General features: G+C 36.1%; 1 protein-coding gene across 2 annotated transcripts; it reads right to left on the bottom strand.

Annotated features, from left to right (window-relative positions):
* Nucleotides 1-343: 343 nt before the first annotated feature.
* LOC122145943 (beta-1 adrenergic receptor-like) lies at nucleotides 344-25100 on the bottom strand. 2 transcript variants are annotated; one of them, XM_042762645.1, is made up of 2 exons: nucleotides 23142-25099; nucleotides 344-2236 (listed from the first exon to the last, which is right to left on the bottom strand). In XM_042762645.1, exons 1-2 carry the CDS (start codon nucleotides 24467-24469, stop codon nucleotides 2209-2211), a joined length of 1356 nt encoding a protein of 451 aa, XP_042618579.1. In that variant the 5' UTR covers nucleotides 24470-25099; the 3' UTR covers nucleotides 344-2208. The 2 variants fall into 2 exon arrangements, with proteins under 2 accessions (XP_042618579.1, XP_042618580.1); XM_042762646.1 differs by lacking the exon at nucleotides 344-2236 and adding an exon at nucleotides 21148-22904 and having other exon boundaries at nucleotides 23142-25100.

Genomic DNA, 25100 nt, shown 5'->3' with positions numbered 1-25100 from the left:
TTTGTCAGCTCAAACATTCTTTTGCCCCACGTACATGCATACATTATGAGGGTTTTATGTACAGAGCTTTAAAGGTAGACTGAGTTCTCAAAGATTTAATTGCTTAAAATGTTTTTAATATCAATTAGTATTCATCTGACATTTCATTTTTTGTTTCCCTTTGCATTCTCACTTAAATAATACATTTATATCTATCACTGTACCTGATCGAAAACCTGAAAAAGAAATGTACCTAAAATCCACTTCTCATCTGTCCTGTTATCATAACATCTGAACACCATCATCAGATATTATAGTGCTAAAGTTGTCACAACTGTCCAGTCCTTGCTAGAAAAGCTTTTTGATAGACAGTAATTCAAGCTGTTACAGAGGAAATTCAGTGAAAGAGGAAGTGGTCTGTTTCAACTTATGAGATGGCATTGTGATCAGTGCAGTCTGGAAAAATTTCAAAACTACATTTTTTTTTTTTTTCTTTTTGGCAAGTATCACATTAAGCATAGGAAGTCATATTATAGAACACATTGGAGAATGCGTTCCCTCTCCGCTCCTATGTCAAAAATATATTCTAGAATATGAGGTTCAGGTGCTTGCTTATGTTGTAGGCCTATAATAAAATTTTAATAAATTGTGCGTAGAGTCCTGTAAATTGCAATGGTTGGAGGAGTGTAAAGCTTTCTTTGAATTTACAAGAAACTAGAAAAAAAAATATTGATAATAAAAAAAATAGCAGCATTGAACATGAGCCAGCAAAACAGATAAATCTGATGAATGTCAAAGTAAAAGATCATTTTTTGAATAGGGCTGCATGATACAGTATATAGTTATTGGATAATATTAGATATTTTTCTTTATTTATTGGTACACCTTAATATTGGATATATACACTGTAAAAATTGATATTTCAAAATTAAACATTTAAATAAAACAGATTACTAGAGTGCATTTTACAATAAAATATTTCAAATTTAAGAAAATTTCAGTTTTTCTATGTCAGAATTTCATGTTTAATTGCCGTTTCTTTTTAATTAACTGTGAAATTTACTAGCAATTTCTGTGTGAAAATTGTTTTCAGTGGAATTGTGTATACTTGATTACCTTTGTATCATCTGACACTTTAAGTTCATATTCTAGATTATATAATCACTGTTAATTGCACTTTAATCTTTTTATTTATTTTTTTATTGAAAGAAAATGAAATGATAGTAATTAATAATAATAATAACTGTATTCTTTAGCAAATGTATTTCTTAAAACAAATTAGTCTGGAATTTCAACATCAGCTATATTCATTGTTCATCGGCTGTACCATGAAAATAATTATTGGTATCGACCAAAATTGTAATATCAGTGCATCCTTTTTTTTCTTCTTTTTTTTTTTTTTTTTTGAGTGAGCGAATAATTGGTCTTCCTCTCATTGTCTGTTTTCAATTTTACACAGTTTACACTCAATTGCACAGCAACCAAATTTGAACGCTCCCATTTAAATTGCTAAAGCCGTTCACATGTGGAAATGGATTTTTGAGCGGGAAATCTTGTAGCTTATATTGAGTTGGCTGCACTGGGGGGAAAAATCAGTGGACTGCTAAAGTGTTAACCTGTACAACACAGAGATATTCATGTTGCAAGCATTTAAACATTCACAGCTAAAATGTGGGGAGTAAAATAAATAATAATAATAATTTAGTGTATGATACTGTACAAAATCTAAACTTTTCATATTTTAAAAAACACTGTGCTTAAAGAGTCTATTCAGAGTTGTTGTGTCCATGTATTTAAAGAAGTCCATTCTGAGAACATACTGTGGCACTGAAACACATGTTGGAGGACCTACAGGTCTGGTTCGTTTTTTGCCAAACAAACCAGACTGAACTTGGCTGAAGTGGATCGCGCCAGAACTCCGCAGCTTGATAGAACGTAAGCAGTTTCGGTTCCTCTGTATTACACTCCTCCATGAGCAGTACCAGTTCAGTCGTTCTCTCCATAGATGGGCTGTTTCTGAGTAATTTCTCTCAGCGCTCGTCTCTCTGTGGTTATATCTTTTCACTCTTTTGTCTTTCATTTTTGGAGCTGGTTCCCCTGATGGCTTCATGGATGTTTTGCTGGGCCCTTGTGGTCTCTGCTGGTGAAGTCCAGCCAGCTGTGATGTAGGTCAGTCCTTTTGTCTGTTTCTTCATCAGCGTCCTTTTCTTTCAGCCATGCTAGAAACTTTCAGCAATCCTGCCCCTGTAGTTTACAGCTGGAGGAAAAAAAAAACATGAATAAAAAAAGATCAGACTGAAGTTTTTTTTTCTTTCAGTGTTTACTACAATGCTTTCTCTTGTCCCAGTTAAAAGGGATAGTTCATCCAAAAATTTACATTTTGTCATCATTTACTCGCCCTCACATTGTTCTAATGTTACTGTAAGTGTTACTGTTTCTTACCAATGTTTGAAAAATCGTTTGAAAAATGTTGGTATTTATTTATTGTGATACAGAAAATCTCACTTCTCCTTTAAGGGTTACAAAACTTGCCACATTTGGAAATTCAAAAGTAGCTGTCTGATATTACATTTATTTAAGTGTTCAAAGCTGTGCACACCAATAAAGCCAGTGTGAATGGAAACATTGCCAAAAACACTGGCTGCATGTCTAAATGCAAATCATGGTCTGACAGTCACTGGCTTGTAAAAGCCATTAACTTGTCAAATACTATTTGGATGGACTAGTACTACTCCCTTCCCTTGTCGCAGGCCAGTTACCAAATACATGGTCTCTTAGCTTAAAAATATGTTGGATGTGGCAGATTCTTTTATTTAAACTGAGGGGACACAAATATTTGCCTTGGAAGATGAAGTTAAACAGGCTTATAAAGTAAAATGGGTAAATCTAAAACACTATTGCACAATAATATGCTGATCTGTAAAATTTATATATATATATATATATATATATATATATATATATATATATGATAGGTCTTTTTTTTTTTTAGAAAGTTTAACTTTTCTTTAGCAAGGATGCATTCAATTTATTAAAAGTGACAGTAAAGACTTTTACGTTGTTGCAAAAATATCCATTTGAAATAAATGCTGTTCTTTTTATTCATCAAAGAATCCTGCAAACAATGTATGACCGTTTCCACAAAAAGCACAACTGTTCAACATTAATAATAATAAGAAATGTTTCTTGAGCAGAAAATCAGCATATAAGAATAATTTCTAAAGGCTCATGTGATACTGAAGACTGGAGTAATGATGCTGAAAATTCAGCTTTGCACCACAGGAATAAATTACATTTTAAACTATATTCAAATAGTTTATATAATATATATAATATTAATTATAATTGTAATAATATTACTGTTCTCACTCTACTTTTGATCAAATAAATGCAGCTTTAATGAGCATAGGAGACTTCTTTCAAAAACATTAAAACGTCTTACATGTCAGAATTTGAACCCAGTGTCTCATTGCAGTGTTTTTTTTTTTTTTTTTTTTGTTTCATGTCTCATCTTGCCTATGGGCAGCAAATGAGTTAGGAGTGCCAACTGGTGCCCCCTCATAAAAATATGTGCATGAATCTTCAGGTTCATGGTTAATCTGTAGCAGATTAAAATTGACTTGATGGTTGGATATGTGGGTTCAGCAGTTATAGCGCATCTATCTCTTACATGACCAAAGCAGGTTTTAGACCAGTGTACAACATGTCTCAATCTCACTCAATGGTTTCGATCTCTGCTGTCTTTCTGTAATACAGACTGGCTGGCCGGGTGATACTTTTGACAATTATATTCTCAGTTAAGCATCCCTCATGTCATAGCAGCCTCCCCTTAACCCCATCACACTGCTGTGAGCCCTACCTCTTCTTTCTCCACTATTTTCTTTCGCTTTAAATGCCTGAGATTCTGATCCTATCTCTGCTACTGTACATGTCTCCACAGGAACACATAAACAGTGCGGAGCATTTATGTGCTATCTGAGGAAAGAGGAAAAAACAAAAAGAAATGTTCTGAGAGTGCCCCGCCCACCACTCCATCCTCAGGGGGGCAGCGTGATGGAATATAAGATGACCGGACACATTTAAAGGTTCTAGGTTTAATTAACAGTCAAAATAAAACAGTATAAAAAATTATTGTTTGAGGCGAGATGAAGACTGCATCACTTTTAATGTTTTTGAAAGAAGCCTGTTATGCTCACTAAGGCTGCATTTATTTGAAAAAAAAAATCTACTGCACAACCATCTATAGGGTTTACAGAGAATGGTCCAAAAAAGAGAAAATATCCAGTGAGCAGCAGTTGTGAGGATGAAAATGCCTCGTTGATGTCAGAGGTCAGAGGAGAATGGGCAGACTGGTTAGAGATGATAGAAAGGCAACAGTAAATCATATAACCACTCGTTACAACCAAGGTATGCAGAATACCATCTCTGAACACACAACACATCGAACCCTGAAGCAGATGGGCTACAGCAGCAGAAGACCACACCGGGTGCCGCTCCTGTCAGCTAAGAACAGGGAACTGAGGCTACAATTCACACAGGCTCACAAAAATTGGGCAATAGAAGACTGGAAAAACGTTGCCTGGTCTGATGAGTCTCGATTTCTAAAGCAACATCCAGATGGTAGGGTCAGAATTTGGCATAAAGAACATGAAAGCGTGGATCCATCCTGCCTTGTCTCAACGGTTCAGGCGGGTGGTGGTTGTGTAATGGTGTGGGGGATATTTTCTTGGCACACTTTGGGGGCCTTAGTACCAACTGAGCATTGTTTAAACGCCACAGCCCACCTGAGTATTGTTGCTGACCATGTCCATCCCTTTATGACTACAGTGTACCTATCTTCTGATGGCTACTTCCAGCAGGATAATGCACCATGTCACAAAGCTCAAATAATCTCAGACTAGTTTCTTGAACATGACAATGAGTTCACTTTCCTCAAATGGCCTTCAAAGTCACCAGATCTCAATCCAATAGAGCAGCTTTGGAACGTGGTGGAACGGGAGATTTGCATCATGGATGTGCAGCCAACAAATCTGCAGCAACTGCGTGATGCTATCATATCAATATGGCCAAAATCTTGGAGGAATGTTTCCAAAATCTTGCTGAATCTACGCCACGAAGATTTAAGGCAGTTCTGAAGGCAAAATGAGGTCCAACCTGGTACTAGCGAGGTGTACCTAATAAAGTGGACAGTGAGTGTTTATATGTGTATATGTAATTAGAAATAAGTTTCAATTTGTGTATCTGACTATTGCACTATTGTTTTCTAACCTTGAACAACACCATCCGATTTGATTGACATTGACATAATATCACGATCCACAACATTGGTGTTTGCATCGACATTCAGCCAAGGCTAATATTCCATTGCAAGATTTAAAATGGAATAATCTCCACGATTCATTGTCCACCTTGCCATATTAAACAATACACAGCCCGGTCCTTGGCTGCCGTTAGCCTCATCAGCTGGAAGCCCAATTCACCCCTAGCAGCGGAGGTCAGTGGCAGCGCGGCCTTGCTTCTGTTTTGAGTTTAGCCAGTGCTTTCAGGTTAATCTGCGAGAGGCTGGTAAGAGTGAAATATTGGTATATTTTCCCATCTTTTCAAATACTGTGTATTTAGTTTAAAATGTCTTTTTCTGAGTAAAGGTAGATGGTTTTGTTGGCCGCTATATTGGACACTGCTTTATTTGGGAAACTGGTCCAGCAAAATGTCAGGTGTAAAACATGGTCAACTTCAATGATTGATGACCTGAAAATATTTGAATCACATCTGGCCTTGCTGCCATGCCCAGAAAGGCCACCTGGAACACGTTTAGAATTTCTTTGTTTTGTGATCTCGCTAACTCAGCTCGAGCCGTTCCCTCCTGTCATGCTTCCACTGCTGTTTTTCTTACAAAGCTATTCATTAAAACAGAGAGCTTTGGGAGTTTCCTGACACTGTAGGGGTCAAAGGGGTCTGTTATGTTGTAATTTCAAATTGGGGGTGTACTATTCCCAGTGTAATTATTCCAATTTATCATTGAATGTATGTCATGACATGAATGCATGTTTATACCATTTCAATATTCATATCCACTATTATTATATCCCGCTGGCTGTGTCCGCTTATCAGAATCATTTCATGGTGGCACCACTATCCTTCATCACATTCAGCTCTCTGCCGCTGTTATGGATTCATTTGTGATTACATCATAAAGATTCATAGGAACAAGGGTATTTTTAACCTTTGGTTTCTGATTCGCTGACAGAATGTGCAGCTTTTTTTTATCTGCCGCCACCCAAATCTATGTGAGGACAATGAAAAGAAGGCCGCAGAGTCTTAGCCGGAGTTTCATTTCCATCGCACACTTGATTAAAACTTTGCTTTTCAGCCAGCCACATCGTCAACTCTATCGTCTATAGTTTTTTTTTTTTTTTTTTTTTTAAACTTTAGAAACCTTTGTATTATAAAAAAAGGTACTACTTTGCAATAAGGTTCCCCTTGTGAAAAATAAGTGCACCTGTATTGAATGTGCACTTGTGTAATTAATAAAATTAATACTTAAGTGTACTTAAGGTTTGTCTCTTTCTTAACACACTTAATGTCAAATTACAAGTTTTACTTAAAAGTGCATATTAAATTGTTTCATAATCTTTAAGAAGATCTTTAAAGAAGTACACTTACAGTGTTTTGATATGTTGACTAACATATGAAAACGCATATATATATATATTCTAAATGGGTAATGTTTCGCAATAAGGTCTCATTAAATAACATTAGTTAATATATTAACTTATTGTTGCAGTATTTAATGCCAGTTAATAAAAATACAATAGGTCCGTCAAATAATAGTAACAGATACATTGTTGATTTTAGTGTCTTGGTAAATGTTAACATGAACAATAACTAAGATAAAAAAAAAAAGCTTTAGAAATATTTTTCATTGTTAGTTCATGTTAATGTTAGCTTGTGTTAATGTCAAACAAATGGAACTTTGTTGTAAACTGTTACCAAATGTTGTGATTGTTAGTTCATGATACTTAATTCATTAACTAATGAAATCTTTATTTGATTTCAGCTGAAATTTAATAGGCTAAATGAATGACTGGTGGGAATGTGATGAAAGAACCTGTTGGTCATTGAATGATAAAATACCACATGAAATCTGATCTGTTCACTCAGATTGAAATGCATAACCTAAATCTGACTTAAATCAGATTTCAATCCACTTACCAAGGCTGTGAAAAGTTTTTTTTTTTTTTTTGTTTTTATCCTGCCTGTCTGAACAAGGCCTTAGAATCCTAAAAGTATTTCCTTTTGATTTAAAGTCACTCATACAGTATCACAGCACAAGATTTTATAGCACGATTTGAAATCTAGAAAACCTTGTTTTTCCCAATACAGCATGGTAACATGCAAAGAGTCATAATGTTCTCGCTGTTATGTTCATACTAAAAATGAAGACATACTAAAAATAGCCACTCTGACCACACCTATAAAAACAAATAGAGTTTATAAAACAACGCAGTCACATATATGCTCTCCTATCTTGCTCTCTATTGAGTTCCACCTTGATTTACTGCACTTAGCTCTCACTGGCCATAATGTTTCCATTTTAGATGAATCACAGTCATTTATTAAGCACAATACCTGTCACACGTGGTGCCTGAGGTAAAGTGAGGTCGCCATTGTAATAAAATGTAAACCAGGAGTGGAAAGCATGATTTATATCAGGCTAAATAGAAAGGTTTAGCTTGTATGTGGGTGGAACATCAGTATCCTGTTTAGCTTTAGCCCATTTGTCAAATCAGCCTTTGGATGTCCAGAAGGCCTCTCATGTTCTGTACATGAAATTCTTCTGAAGGATGCTGCATATAAATAAAAGAAACAACAACCTCCATTTACAATGTTTTCATTGTTTGGTTTCTCTTGAGAAAAACGCCTGTGTTTGCTGACAAGCATTGACGAGAGACATTGTCCAGTATCGGAGGAAAAGGTTTTTGACAAATATCAAAGAAGGAAGTGAGCTCTACACTGGGAACTAAGTCTTGACAGGACTGGGTGACACTTTTGTTAAGCATTCCAACCAGATACGGCCTTCTCCAAAAAAACCCTACATGATCCAATCTCAACAAGTTGGCTCTAGTTCAGCCCAATCATCTCTTCCATCAGCTTCCAAGTTCATGGCAATCCAGCCCAAATTTGTTTGCTTTTTGTCACAGGCACATCCATCTCTTTTGTCAAGAAAATTTGGTGTCATTAAATGTGTACATAAATGTTTATGCAGTCATTTTGAGTAATAAGATGTCGTATTCTGATTATGTGCTTCCATGGATGTAGTTCTGCCCCATCATTCAGTAAAATGGAGCTCTTCCAAGGCTGATTTCATGCTCCAATACCAGCTGTACCAAAAAGTTCCAGCAGCATTGTAATGTGCCTGTTGTCCATCTAATTTACACAGTTTAACTGTAAATTAACTGTAAAGCCTTGAGGTTAGAGTTTAGAACGCTGATATAAATTCAGCCACTTAGTCAAACCGCAGTATTGACATAGTTGAGATCGTGACCTCACAATCAACAAACGTTCTCATGTTTTATTTGCTTTTACACTTAATCTATTACAGGCCTCTACAATAAAGTTTGTTCCTAGGAGATGGATGGTGAAAGAAAGTTCGCTTATTTTTTGTGAGATTTATTTTGGTACATATTTGATCATCAAAACTGTCAATTCACATAAAGATTTCTGTCATAATTTACTCATGTCATTCTAAACCGGCACACACACAAAATATAATTTAAAAGAAAATTTTAAAGTTGTTTTGGACCCTATTGACTTTCTGGCCTTCTGCAACATTCTTCTGAATAACTTCTTTTGTGTTCCTCTGAAAGAAAGAAATAGAGGAAGTCTTACAGGTTTGTTTTGAATAAATATTTCTAAAAGAAGTCCTTTGTAATCCTATTTCAACCCATTCCAATGTTATTTAATATTTTGGTAAAAAACATTTTTGGTAAGAATAATTTTTGTGCATATATGATCATCAAGAATGTCTGAGTTCGCCTAAAAATCTAAATTCTGTCATTAATTACTCGGCTTCATGTCATTCTAAAACTGACTTACTTTCTTCTGAGGAACACACTATCCTTATATGTTTATTCTGAACAAATAAAGTGCTTAGTAATCCTGTTCCAACCCTGTCAAATGGTATTTAATATTTTGTTAGAGCTGACACAAAGCTGTTTCAACATCAGTAGCTGAATGACAACAGTTTGGACAAATATTTCCACTCGGCCCATTTGCCAGTTCAGTTTCTATGGTGATTACTCATTTTTTACTACATCATAGCATAGCTGAACCGCAGATCTGCCCTTTAACCTCCAGTGCTTTACCAAACAGAGGCATTCTGCTTGATTTTCCTCTGACTTTCTTATTTGAACCGAATGAGCCTTAACTGATTTGATATACAATATACCTCTGAGACAGTCATCACTGGCCAAACTTTAAAAACAGACTGAAAGCCTCACAGGGCAGAACATTGAGGTTCTCACCCACTGATTTTCAGCTCTGGAAAGTACAAACACAAAAAAAACCTTGCTGGTACTTGTTTTGATGACTGTGTGATCTGCGTTGCATAGCGAATGACAACATGTTTTTTTTTTAATCATATGAACCCTCACAGCCACGTCAGTAAGGCTTAAATATGATTTTTGTTTAACTAAATCATATTTAGTATTGTATTAAAGCTATGCCCAACATTTGGTCATTCAGTGGCAGGAACAACATATTAGCCACCAATAATACAGACATTTGGCAATCTCCAGCAATAAAATCTAGGTTTCGGTGTGAATGTCATCACCTCATAAACAGCTCATAATCCACCGCTGCTGCTGGCCACTGACTGAAAAATCACACTGTATCATAAGCATCATAAAATATGGCAAGGTGGTCTGTGAGATGGGAGCAGCTGCTCCTCTCTACTTTTGATGTTAAACAGCAACTTGCCTCTTGCCTCTCATGAGAAATTTGGAAACGCAGAGGTATTGACTTTATTACTCCGCTGTTTTGGCAGCATGAAGGAGCAGAGCACAGCACAGCTGAGAATGGAACAGAAAGATCATCCACAACCGGCTATGCAAATCATGTCACCAAAGATTGAATTAAACTCTGAGCCAGTGACATCTTAAACTAATTTTGGTGAGTTTATTTGCAATCCCACAGGAGATTGAGTATCACTCTCATGGACAATGTCTCTATGCTTTAGACTTCGTACAAGAACCACCGCAAAATGTGATCCAAATCAATAGATATACACATTAGCTGCTGTTTTCTGCATCTTTTAGCTTGTTTTATAGTAAAAATATTTAAACAGATGTAGCAATTGTCTTTTTTTCTCTACTGTGACATCTATCTGAGTGAAACAGCATCTGAAATGAGAGGGCGGGACTTGATTTCCTCCCTCAAAAATTGATTGGATCGTTGGAAGTTGGGGCGTTGCTAACAAAATGGAGGCAGATCTAAATGCCAGTTTGCAGTTAGTTGTGGGGGGATTTCTCTCCACTGGATTCACTGCTGACAACCTAGCATGAAGATTTTTTTATGGAGGAAGACGACAATGAGGACGATCAATGGCAGAGAGAGAGAGAGAGAGACTGCCTAAATGACTGAGCGTGTCCTCCATCAGGTTAAGTCATATTCATGAAAAAATATTTTGCAATGTCCTAAGAGTAATGTTGTGGTAATATCCTAATATAATTTTTTAAGGTTAGTGTACTCCCCCATGGCTTGTGTCAGCACTGCTCAATGCATTGATTTCTATAAAGTGAAGCATCAGCTTCAGTTTTTCCCCCTGTTGTTTATCCCACCGTTTACCCCTCACGTCACTAGCTTAAGAATTAAGCAAAATAAATTACCCATAATCCCCTGTATGCTATCACCTCCCCTGGCGACAGATGTGCATGTGTGTAATTGTTTAATCCAGCCTTCAGGCTGCTGTCTTGAAATATATTAAGTGTTTAAATGCGGTAAAGCCAGCAAGTGAATCCGAAGGTTTGAAGCCTGGCTTTATTTATTGCCTGCTTAAAATTAATGTCTTTCTGCTTTAGAACTAACTTTAAAAACAGACTGAAAGCCTCACAGGGCAGAACACTGAGGTTCTCACCCACTGATTTTCAGCTCTGAAAAGTACAAACACAAAAAAAACCTTGCTGGTACTTGTTTTGATGACTGTGTGATCTGTGTTGCATAGCGAATGACAACATGTTTTTTATCGTATGAACCCTCACAGCCACGTCAGTAAGGCTTAAATATGGTTTTTGTTTAACCAAATCATATTTAGTATTGTACAAAAGCTAAGCCCACGATTTGGTCATTCAGTGGCAGGAACAACATATTAGCCACCAATAATACAGACATAAGTGTTTAAATGTGGTAAAGCCAGCAGGTGAATCCGAAGGTTTGAAGCCTGGCTTTATTTATTGCCTGCTTAAAATGAATGTCTTTCTGCTTTTGAATAAATAGGCCCTCCACTGAAGGAGCTCAGTTAATGTGACTGCGTCCTTCATATATTATGAGTTATATTTCTTTTCTTTTACTCTCTTTTTTTTCAAAGCTGTTGTTGAATAACCAGCGATTAGTGAGGTGCCTGTAATTATACAAAGTGGCCTTGTCTATGTCTGCACACCAGCATATTGAGGACATTTTGAAAAATTGGTGGAATTTCCTTTTAGCTGTCGAGAAGTCATTTTGAGACTAGAAAAAGAGCTTTATTTGTTGCAAATGGACCATGGAAAACATTTACTCCACTGCCCCCCGTTCCCCTCACCGGCTGAGTACGTGACTTAGGCTTGCAAAGCATTTAAGGTGTTGATGTGGGTATAGGGCCATACCTAAATCTTCTTTTGAAAGTTAAACATTTTCCAGGTTACAAGGAACCAACTCTTACACTCTCAAACACAGCTTTTATGCTCTTTTATTCCTGAGGGTTTGAAAGTACCATGTATTTATTTCAATAACAGAATGTGACATTGGCGGCTGTCTGAGATATTATTCTCCTCCTGTTTGAAAGCCTTCTCCATCTTGCCTGCATGAGGAGAACTCTGATCTCAGCACAACATCCAAAACAAGCGAAACCATATCTCAGCAAATCCTGTGACTTCCCTCGTTTTTTATTCTCTAGCTTGTTTGCTCAAATATCATCATTTTCATCCTCCAGTTTCAACAAATGATTATTCACAGAGGCAGCTTGCAAAGTTTCAGATGACTTTTCGGAACAAGTTGCTGTGATAGTTCATATGTAATAAGCTTTAATGGATCTATAATGCGATCTCCAGTTCACTTGTCTGCTACTTGTAGAGTTCACAGAGTTCATTGCTGAAGCAAAAGTGCATGTTTGCTTTCCAAAATCAAGACGTCCATATTATGGACGAGCCAGTGCATCATTAAACACATTCTGCATGTCAGCAGAGCCTGATGCGTATAGACGAAGAAAGGTTTTTTAAAGATGTTTTGAAGCAATATCACGCAAGCAAGAGTGCTGTTTTTTCCAAATATCAGCTTGGTTGTGATTTGGCTGTAGACACAAGGCTGACTTGTTTATTTGATCATTAGATCTAGATGTTTTCTCAGAATTCTTTGAATTGAAAGAACAGAACAGAATATATTAAAATCTTTTGTAACATTATTGATGCCTTTGTTGTCACTTTTGATCAATTGAATGCATTCTTGCTAAATAAAAGTATTAATTTCTAAAAAAAACTTTTGAATATTATTGTCTTAATGTTTCCAGCAGCACAGCTACTTTCAATATTAATAATACAGTAATCAGAAATGTTTCTTGAGCATCAAATCAGCATATTAGAAAGATTTCTGAATGATCATGTGACACTGCAGACTGGAGTAAAATAGTTATTTTAAATTGTAATAATATTTCACAACATTACTGTTTTTTCTGTATTATTTTTTTTTTAGCCTTAATGAGCATAAGAGACTTATTAACATTAAAAAGCATAATTATTACAAACTTTTGAAATGTAGTGTATATCTTTCATGTTATTCATGGTGTATTCACACCAGGTAAGTCCACTAGTTCACTTGCTTTGGTCCGGACCAAATACAATTTGATTTTTTTTTGTTTGGTGCGGTTTGCTTTCACACTGCCCTTTTTGCAAGTGAACCAAAATTGTAAACAAAACCACGTGTGCAAAAGTCATCCATTCATTGGACAGAAATTCTCAAGCAGGGAAAATCAGGAAGTTTGAAAACATGCTAATCATGGAGATTTTTCGTAGTGCAATTGTTATTATTTTACTGATTCTCAGTTATTAGCTACAAACGCAATATGAAGACACTTATGAACATCAGATGAGACAATGTCATCTATACGATGTTGTAACAAGGATTTTGCGAAGACGAAGAAGTGCTGCAAGACGGTTCCAGCAGAGAGAGCATGCTCTTATGTACGCCTACCATGGCATACTGACCATGGCACTGCGCAGAAGATAACCGGCGCGCATAGGAAAGCGAGAATATATATATATATATATATATATATATATATATATATAAACAGCGTGCATAGGAAAGCGATGGCAGGCTTTGGCAAGTGGGGATATTCTAAAATGCCTAACGTACCTAAACACCGACCAGGGAAAACCACATTTCTGTCAAACCTTACTTGTAATAAACACTAACTACCATCAAAAGAATGAGCCCTTATTCCACAGATAAAGTTAAGCGTTTTCTCCCCCATAGAAGTCCATTATATGGAAACAGCTTAACGTGGATGCAAAATGGTGTTTATTATAAGTAAAATCTGACAAAGGTTTGGTTTCCCTGGTCGTTGTTAGGGTAGGCTACGTTAAACCACGTTATGTTTCCTTATAATCTACTTCTATGGGGAAGAAACCGCTCAACGTGATTTGTGGGAGACCACTCAAATCCCCTCTCCTTCTGCTGAACACATCCGCATTTTTATGCGTCTTCTCCAGCAAAGGCCCCTTTCCTTGCATCCCTTTTGACTGGGTCTCGTGCGTCTTCTCCAGACTGTTAACTCAGTGCTTTCTGCAGTTGGGTCGGATCGAGGTCAGATCATATTCACACCTTAAACGAACCATACCAGAGTTCGTTTGGAACCAAACCGAGACCACCTCTTCAGCTGGGTCTCGGTTCAGTTGTTTGGTGCACACCAGAGTGCGATTGCTGTATTCACACCTGCCAAAAAGATCCGCACCAAAGGGGGAAATGAACCAGAGTTCGTTTCAATCGAACCAAACAAGACAGGTGTGAATACACCCTAAGTATATTTTCTTTTAACTTATCACATCTCCACTCCGCTTTGCAGCATTGGTCATGGTAGAAAAAGGAGATTTCTTCCAATTTGAGTGATAGCATCCAGAAAAGTGTTATGCAAATATGGAATTATTATTAAAGTCTTCTGTCAACATAATGCTCCCATTATCTGTTGGGTTAGAGACACCAAGGCCATTTTAACATAGTTTAATATCTACACTTATGATATAATATGCATATGAATCACTCTTATTGGTATACACTGTAGAGAGAGATTTCTAACAGTGATTTAGTTTGATTTGTTTTGTTATAGTTTTCTACAATGTGTTTTTAGCTGGAGTCAGCATGACCCCGAAAATAAAGGTCCCAAAAGAAAAAATAACGTATCAATACCAAATCCAAAAAAAATCCAATTAACCTAAAAAAAACAACCAATCAACAAATCATAAAAACAAAACAAAACAAAACAAAACAAAAAAAACCTTTGTTTTAATGTGAAGAATGTTTTATTAATCTAAAGAACCATTTTCCACTGTAAAGGTTAAAGGTTCTTAATGGAACAAAAGATGCCAGCAAAGAACCTTTATTTCTATTAGTGCAAGTGCAGTATTTTCAAATTTGTTATATTATATACTTATTAAAAAGAATCACTAGGTTAAACTCAACATTGATATTATTATTATTATTTTTAAAAATGCACAAGAAAAACAAGTCAATCTCAGCAGAACATGAGGGTTGAAGTAGCTTGTTTTAAATGCGCCAAAAAAGGTTAACTCCATAAACTAAATTGATGCCGCAGCTTCTGCTGATAAACCACTCTAAGCTTACACTCAGGTGGCCTCAGTAAAGGAACATCTCCTAAAATGAGAATAACAGTGAGGTCATCTCATAGCAGGCAGATAGGGATGGCTAGATCTTACTGATTTGTTCTATATTGCGGCTAAAAGAGCTCTTTTCCATATTGAGTTAATATCCTGTTGCAGAGAATTACCTCATTGCTTTTTCTCTGTGCACTTTTTTGGTCATTCTTTCTTTTTCTCCAGCTCTCTTTTTTCACTGACAATGATAGAGCAATCATTTGAAGGCATGCTTGTGCTGATGTACAACATATGGCTCAATGCACATGTTCAGAGGGCCAACATCAGAGTGTTATTATGAAACCAGAGGCCATCTGGGCATATTCATTGTTCAAATATTAATGATCATTACACTTTTGTTATATGTGACTTTCATAAACCTGAAAGGAATAGTTAATTCAAAAGTTAAAATTCATATAATTATAATTGAGCACAGTTATTCATTACTTACCCTCATGTACTATATGTTTTATGGATGCAAAAACACTATAAAATTATAAACTATAATATCTGTCTCCACGGAACCTGCTGACCCTGAGAAAAAAATCAGTCTGATTTGTGAATGAATCATTTTTTTTAACTTTAAAGATTTACAAATCAGTCACAGCTTTTTTTATATTTCTTCATAAAATGTTGAATATAGTCACAGCCTACTTTTATAACGCATTACAGGTGTTTAAGGTCCTACGTCTCCATTTATTGTAATTACATGGAAAAGATCAACCAATACCTTCATCAGAATTTCTCCTTTTGCATTCAGCGGAAGAAAATAAGTGGAATTTGGAATGACGTGGGTGAGTAAACAATTACTTTTTTTGTTTTTTTTTTGTGGCTTGAATGTATCTTAAATCATTTAAATGGAGCAGAGAAAACAGAAAGCAGTTTAACTCCCACTATTCTGCTGCTATACTTGATTTAAGATCTCAAACCGAAACCTGTTACACAATTCTGTTATTTGTCAGTCAAGAGCCAATCTTAGCTCCCCTTTCTTGTGAAGATCAACAGTAGCCAGAGAGCGATACCAGTAGCTGATGGTGGTGATAAACCTGTGATCTGTGGAAACATGGTGCCCCACTGTTACAGCAATGAAGGCGATGGGAGCAGATAAGCCATTATACCAGCCTCGGCTTGTCAGCTGTATTGTGCTCTTCCTCATAAACCTATTCAGTGATTAAGCACCTGTTTGCAAAGTCAGGCTCCAGTAAAATACACACACAGGTGTCAGACAGCCGTACAGTAACGGCCCAGTTCACAAATGGTTTTTAAATCAGTGGAGCCACGATCAGATGGAAACGACATCTTAATTTGTAGGATGTCATATGGCATTGACGTGCATTTATAACGCAGCGAATGGAAATTTCCAGGCTCGCTCATAATGAAAGAATATCCTGATTTAAAGCTGTTCCATTTTCAAAAAACAACTGTTCATTTTCAAAGTAGAACATTGTAATCCTGTGGAGTAATGCAGACAGAATGCTCTACAGCTGTGGTTCTCAACCATTTTTGGGCCAGCACCCCCTTCCCATTATCCAGGCCCCTCACGCCCTGGATAATACCATTCAAATGTTTGGGTGCATTTTTTAAGAAATTATTGTTAAATTGATCAAAAAAATATTTTTTACAGTAAATTATTTGACAATAAGTGTAGTAACATTATTTTACAGAGTTTTAGGCATGTTGGTGATTTTCATTGCTACAGCTTTGATGATGAGATATGATATACCCTGTTCATCCAAATTTAAAGAGACTTGATAAAAACTCCACAGGGGGCATTTTTACAGAAGAGATTTTAGTTTGTTCTTCTGTTGCTGGAACTTTTTAATACCATTTTTACTGCTGCAATATGTTTGAATGCTTTCAATTAGATTTCAGTGAAAAATAATAATATTTATCCCTTAGTTTTTGAAAATATATTTAATTTCCTTTTTACTGGCCTAGTGAACATGGTAATTTTGGTGGGTAAATATTAAAATAGCACATGTAAATAGAAGAAATGTAAACCCTTCTTTTACTATAAAGCGAATATTTCAAAGTTTGCTTACAAATACTTCAAAGAAAACAAAGTAGATAAAAATGCCAAGTGTATAATTATAAAATTAAATGGCAGTTAAGACATTATTAATAAATGTATCATATTTGTCAAATTGTCAAATTTTGATTAGTTTAAATTCACAGTTCTATTTTCCTTTACATATTTATATTTCAAAGAAAGAATGACCTCCACATATTTCCACAAAAACATAAAAAATCACAGCTATATATATATATATATATATATATATATCAGATACAGATATATATATATATATATATATATATATATATATATATATACACATACACACACACACACGCACTTCAAAGAAAACAAAGTAGAGAGACATTGTACATGTGCAATAAAAATGCCAAGTGCCTAATAATAAGTCTTTAATAATCAGTGAAGACATTATTAATAAATGTATCATACAGTATTTGTCAAATTGATAATTTATTAATAATAAAAATAAGAAATTAAAATAAGATAAAAATAAGATTTCTATTTTGACTAGTTTAAATTCACATTTCTATTTTCCATTACATATTTATATTTCAAAGAAAGAACCTCCACATATTTCCACACACATTTTATTGAGCATCACAACCATTTTCAGCTATATTTCAGCTATAATAATAATAAGAAATATTTCTTGAGCAGCAACCAGCATGATTTCTGATGGATTATGTGACACTGAAAGCTGGAGTAATGGATATTTAGCATGAGAGGAAAAACATTTTAAAATATATTCAAACAGAAAGCAGTTCTTTTAAGTTTCTTTAAATGTACTGTTTTCAGCGTATTTGTATTGATCAGGCTTACTGTACAAACAATTTGTTTCAAAACCATTAAAAAATCTTACTGACCCTCCATATACGCGGGGATCGACTCCAGAGGGTTAATGATGGTGTATATTATAGGCTTATTATTATTATTATTATTATTTATTATTATTATTATTATTATAAATAATATGTATACATATTTTAAAACCCATAAATATTTAGCCCATAAATAACAGCCCACACTAGCCCATATATAATTGTCAAAATATGTTGTTGAATGCCACATGACATTCATGACGTTTGATTGGACAATTGAAAAATCTGAGATGTTTAAAATACTATGAAATCATCTTCAATCCTCTGGTACTTTATGTCTTTATACGTAAAACTTTACTGTGCACTATGCTTTGTTTGTTTTTATATGTTTTTATTTTGTATTGTTTTTATTTGTATGTTCCTTTTTTTCTGCAATAAAAAAAGGACATTTGATTGGGCTGCACTTGAAATATCATCATCTCTCTTAAGAAATGTAGCATTTAAACCAACCGCAGCCAATCAGCCAAACAAACAAACAACCAAAAAGGCATTCATATTAATTATCACAAACAAGAACAAGAGAAAATCATATCATGATTTATTTGTGTCTGAATGCTATGTTTTCGCAGTAAGCTCGGCTGCTGCACTACAGAAAGCTGAGTGAACACTGAAGTAAAGAGTTGTTGCTAGGGAAATGATACACCATATAGTCCAGAAGCATTGGTGTAAACTGTAAGCTACATCGGATGCGAATGGCGCTACAAGTTGTGTCAAATTACATAGATCCCATTATAATTAGCAATGCTCTCCGAACACCCCCGTTGAGAAATATTACTCTACAATGTAGATAATGTTCTAGTCTTTGTCTACATTAACTCATTGGATTATTTTCCCAACAGAACTTTACTTTTGAAGTGTCCATCGAACATGAAGTTTGCATGGATAGGTGAACGCAATTTATTTATTTATTTTTTTTTGGCCAATCATCAGCACAACTGGAGAACAACCGGACATGCTCCATTCAAAACAGACTTTGACTTTAGTATACAAATGTGTTGGAGGAGTTATTTCTGCACTTATGGCTGTTTACTGACCTTTGATACTTGCAAATGATATGCAAAGATCAAGCACAAAACAACACTATGATGAAAAAACAACAAAAACTTTCCAAATTAAACAGCAAGGGTAATTGCAAATACGACAAAAATGCAAATTTGCTATGATAATTTAATACGTCGTCACCATTGGTGACAGTCTGGAAAACTTTGAGTGCCTTTTATGAAAGGTTTCATCAAAGATTACGCCAGTGTTTGCTGCATGTAGCACAAGCTGTGAAGTTTGATTCACAAGGAAATGATTTGTATGAACGTTTGTTTTTTTTTTTTGTTTGTTTTTTTAAATGGGCTGCATCCGAAAGTCTAGTCAGCTGCCTCGCTGCCCTGTCATGCAATGACTTTGCAGGCAGAGTTTTTTCACAGAAGGTACCTCATGAAACTGATTTCGAACAGGCTTCTGAGGCAGCGTAACGGTTTAATGATTTACAATAAAATAGAACGAGTTTTGGTGAAAACTAAATTAATATTTAATTACTGTAATACTGATTTCTCACTTGAACTAACATCAAAAGTGCAAAAAAAGTTAGTCAGAAATATACATTTACACTCAAACTGACCACCAAACGAAAACATTCAGACACCTTTATCTTCATGACATCTTTATTTTTTAGTTCAACCATCACGTAATGGAATGCACAGGATTGTGGGATATCAAAGGAAGCAAAGGATACATCTATGCTGTTTTGGTAAATTAATTCTATTTTATAATAAATATATACAGATAGTAAATATTATTATTATAGTAAATATTACATTATAAATTAAAAAGTGATCATGTAATTTGCCAGCTAAATAAATAAATAAATTAATTCATTAATTTAAAAAGCCTTTTAATTTGGGTTCCAGTGGCTCCCTCATCTTTATTATTTTATTTATTCATTTATTTTACATTTTAATTTATTTATTTATTTTTTTCGTGCTCTGTAAACTTTTGTTAGTTGACCTTTTTTTTTTCATAAAGTCTTCGAAATCCTGACACGAAATAAAAAAAAATAATCTCTAATCTAGTTTCGTGTCAAGTGTTTGCTTACTATCTTGCCTTCGTTTTGAGCATTGACTGCGCTTGCTCAGTTTAGGTCATAAACAGCTTCTTCTCAAAGGCGGAAGTGTTGCGTTTCAGTGATAAAGTTTATCAGCTCCTGGGGGTGTCAGAGAAGTAACAGAGGGGCCCTAAAAACTTGCCAAAACACTACAGAACTCATTCTTACCCATACAAGTTACTTTAGTCGTAGCAACAAATTTACAGACAACAATCAATCCATATTTAGCTTTTACAACAGTTACATCACTCTGCCATAATCCATAATATTTGAAAAATGCATGTTTGTTCGCAAAAAACAATTGCAACGTGCTCTTTCTCATGGAGAGTTAATCAATACACATTCACAGCAATTCAACCTTTTTTCAATGCGCTGTGAAACACAAAGCAATCATTGTGGCTTAATTTATGTGTTTCTGCCGGCAACACAAAATGTACCCATCAGCAGCACAGAGCGGCAAAATGTTGACTTCCTGTTAAACAAAACACACTGCCATTATCTCCCATCTGTCATTATTTGAATTACTGCATGTCTACAAGGGCAACTTTCATAATACACTGCACCAAAAAATACTCAAAATGCTCACTTTGTCTTATTACTCTGTGCTAGACATAATGTTCAAGCTGCCCTGTGTTTAATGAAGCTCACTTGAGACCTGGTCACGGTGTACGAAAACCAAAGTACACAGTTTACGTAAAAGGGCTTCAGACATCACAGGGCTGATCAAATTTTACTCCATGTACTCGTAAGCTGGTGAGCTATACGCTGAATAATGTGATTTGTTTGTTGAAATGGGCTACCTGACACCAGTGAACTCACTGCTTCAAGCATTTGGAGATTGAAGTCGCTCGGAATTACTTGATTCTAAGTTGTTCCTTTCTCTCTGCTTCTGCCTTTTGGTTTCCACCGCAACATTTTTCATCTTTTCATGAAGTCTGCCGTGGGTTCAGCAGCTTGAACTTCATGTGCTCAAGAGAAAAATGTGCTTTATATTTGTGATATAAAATACAAAATTACAACTGTTTTTGTGTGTGTGTGTGTGTGTGTGTGTGTACAGCGAGATCAATTAAGATTCTAGTATAATAATTTAAAATTATATACAAAGAGTTAACAATATTTCTCTCAAAAATTGAATTGGTTAAATGTAAATCTGTAATTTACTACAAAAGTGCAACATTTTACCTAGTTTTAGTATTTGGAATAGAGAAAGATGACATTATGCTCTTTTTTATTATTATTTCCTAAAAACTCAAGATAAAAAAAAAAAAAGTCACTCCTGTAATGTCTGGCGCACATGACTGTGTTTACATGTGAAATGCATGTGAATTGTTTCCACTTCATTGTGGCTAGGAAATGTCTCCAGGGCTTGCCCACCCAGACCCCTATAACAGCTGCTGTAAACCCTGTACTCTGATAGTCAAGTGTGTCTCCCCCTTCTAGGAAAAACCCTTCCTGAAAAGCCTCTATAAACAGAGCAAAAACAGTATCCAATTTTAGTAATATTAGAGAATTCAAAATCCTATATTGATTTATTTTTATTATTATTATCTGTGATATTTATTGTAGAGAACTGACACTAAAAGTATAGTTTTTGTTGTTGATATTAGGAAATATCTAGTGCAGTTAAGGTATTTAGTTCCTGTGTTGCAGAAGCAGAGTTTATACTATTGAAAAACCACAAACACACAACTACTTTACATTTGGCCTCGTGCACTGACTCATTAAAATAACTACCGTGTTATCTGGATAAAAGCCAACTATTTACATTGTAAATCTGCCAGACTAGTGCAAATGCATTAGAAAACAAAACAATACTGGAGTGTTTGTAGGTCCCTGTGGACATTGTTGGATTAATTATCATTTTGGTCTGGATGAAGAAATTTAGGTCTGTAATGAAATGAGAGAGCAGTATGAAAAGTTGTATCTCTGTGTGTTTGGATCGGGGTTAAATCAAGATTTGGTTGAAATTTACAAGGTGTCTTTTTTTTCTTTCTTTCATCATTCTTGCTCCTTTTTATTGAGATGAAACTCAAAATATAGTTAAATATTGTATGTAGACTACCTGGTGTTATGACTCATTTTAAGATGAATATCTGTATATTTCTTGATGATATACATTATATTTAATTTACTAGTTTTTCTTTTTTCTTATTTTTAAGTATTTGTACAGTTAAAGAGACTTTTTTATTAACAAAAAATAAAAAAAAAAAACAATAAAAAACAATAAAAAAAAAAAAATTAAAGTCCAATGAAAATAAACAAAAGTGCAATTCTCTTTTAAAATGGTCAGTTCTCTGGAGCATTTAAGAGAAAAGGCCAGATTTAGAGCACATGGTTTCCTCATACCTTTCTTCTGACACACATTCTTTTAAAGATAATGCCAACATATTCAAACCAAAGCAAAAATTCTTCCTCGTGCCAGTTTCCCTTCAGAACATTAAGTGTTGTAGCTCTCCTGAGGAAGCTTCATCTGAATTCAGTTTGACTGGCCCACTTGTTTCTGTGTATTCCAGCTATAAACACAAGCAACTATGAGCTTACGCCTTATATTTTTTCCCCCCTGCACAAACTTCACCTGGCTGTTTTACATTCCACCATGAGCACTACCATAACAAGTCATTCATTTTTGTGTGAAATGTAGTACACGTCCAATCGCTCTGTAATCCGAGACGACTTCAACACTGCCCGGCTCAACCTCAACGCACTTCTCACAGGTCTTCATCTCCCCTGAGAAATGTTGCCACAAGCACATTCACAACTTTGGGTCATACGATTACAGCAGGTTTGACGTTCACCTGACATGTGATATAGAGCAAACTGACCTTACTGACATAACACTGATTCATTGTTTGTTAATACAGACCTAATGCATACATGCATAATCAAGAAGTACAAACAATTTTTAACTTCGGAAGAAAAAATGACCAGACACATTGTGAGTACTAAAATAAATCTTATCAAGGTAAAGTGTAAAATTCTACAGATACTGTAGTCAACTGAAAGCACTTAAGTAAGAAGAGATGGAAACTTACAACTCTGCCTCGGCTTTGGAGAATTCACTGAAGAAGGTACTGCCATTGGAGTGTGGCAGTCCCGGCAATGCCTCCTCGCTCCTGTAGCTGCTCTGGCTGCTCCCTTCTTCAGGCAATGTGGGGGACTTCTGGAATGTTCCAGGCATTCCTGGCTCCGCAGACCCCAGGAAGCAGGGGCATCGAGTCCGAAGCCCTTTGAAAAGGAAGTTCATTTTTAGAGAGGGCAACCAGGGACAGCCAAGAAGGTTCTTGAAGGCAACACGAAACTCTGGGCTTCGACAGTAGATGATGGGATTGAGGCCGGAGTTGATGTAGCCTAACCAGTTTAATAAACGAAAAATTTTCCTTTCCGGCACACTTCGATAGAAGACATTGATGATGTTCGCCACAAAGAAAGGCAGCCAGCAGAGTGTAAAGACACCCATGATGATGCCCAGTGTCTTAAGGGCCTTGTGCTCCTTGATGACGGTTATTCTCGATGGTCGCCTTCGAGAACTTTTCCGCCTTGCCGTCGTTCCTCCGATGTTATTGCATGTCGAAGGCAAGTTGTTGTTGCCGTGGTGCGTCAGCTGTACCTGATTTCCTATGCACTCATTTTGGAACCTCAAACGGTTTTTGACGATTAGCTGTACCTGTCGTGAGGCAATGAGAAAGACGCGTGCATAGATGAAAATCATGATGAGTAGTGGGATGTAGAATGAAACCACTGATGAAATTATAACAAAGGGCTTATTTGCTACAAAGTCACAACAATTGGGGTCCTTGTTACATTCTATCAAGTTTGTATCATTGTCATGCTCCACACGCCAGTACTGATTCATAATGGGGACGAAGGAGATTAGAGATGAGACCAGCCACACGACACAAACAATAATTCGAGCCCTACACTTATTCAGGAGCACTTTATGCCGCAGTGGCCGTGTGATTGCAATGTACCGATCCACTGCGATGGTGCAAAGGGTCTCTATACTGGCAGTGACACATAACACATCAACCGATGTCCATAACTCGCACAAAGTCTTGGTGAGTTGCCATTTCCCCGTTATGACTATTGTGGCACCCAGTGGCACCACCAGCACCCCCATTATGAGGTCAGCACATGCCAATGACATGATGAAGATATTCGTCGTGGTCTGCAGCTGGGAGGTGCACGCGATAGCGATGATGACCAGAAGGTTACCCACAATGATAATGATGATGATGATCACCACCATGATAACTAGCTCCAAAGACTTCAACTCATGTTCTTCACCCCCTATCAGAGTTGCATTGGTTGGTAGACTGCTGTTCACATCAGTTGGTAGAGTGCTGCTCATCAGAGTTGCCATGTTGCAGTATTCAGAGATCAAGACATGCAATTTTTCAAACTGAATATCAGAAACAAGCAAAGAGACATAGCTAGGTGCTGGAAATGTCTAAACCTGTGATACCATGACGATGTTGTATTTAATCTTTCATTTTATACCACCGTATTTCCAAATCTCGAACAACAGTATCAATTCTGTTTCATCTCTCCTTCAGGCATCCTGAAAGTCGTGCACATACCGCAACTTGTACATCCTGTAGAATTTTAAGCACGTTCCACACATCTGAACTGCAGATGTAGGAGGGAAAAAAGTCCTTTTATTCTGGGTTAAAACTGGTCCATGAGAGATGGGGGGAAAAACAATTGAACTTTTTGAAAATCTCTTGAAGCCACCAGAGAAAAGGCAGATAAGCAGCCGTCCTGTTGAAGTATTCCACTGAAGTGGAGTTTGAGCTGAAGTGGAGGAGGTTCAGTCAGCGTGTTGCCACCGTGTGTGGAGCGGACGAGTAGAGTTGCCAAAAGCTCAAAGGAGCAGTAACACTGCTGACAGTCAACAGTGGTAAAACACTCTCCCACTCTGATAATGCTTGCTCTCTCTTTCTCTCTCTCTCTTGCTCTCTCTCTCTCTCTGTTGGAGTTGAGCTTTCAGCATG

This window comes from Cyprinus carpio, chromosome A8 (genome assembly GCF_018340385.1).
Source record: "Cyprinus carpio isolate SPL01 chromosome A8, ASM1834038v1, whole genome shotgun sequence".
Lineage (NCBI taxonomy): Eukaryota > Metazoa > Chordata > Actinopteri > Cypriniformes > Cyprinidae > Cyprinus > Cyprinus carpio.
The sequence above is the reverse complement of the archived record's forward strand: the minus strand, read 5'-3'. Positions and strand labels throughout refer to the sequence as shown.

Bases quoted from the DNA above. Each gene is read 5' to 3' on its own strand.
- LOC122145943 (XM_042762645.1), bottom strand. From the start codon at position 24,469: ATGGCAACTCTGATGAGCAGCACTCTACCAACTGATGTGAACAGCAGT. The intron at 2,237-23,141 runs GTAAGTTTCCAT...TTTTTCCTCCAG, and splicing joins TCCAAAGCCGAGGCAGAGTT to CTGTAAACTACAGGGGCAGG.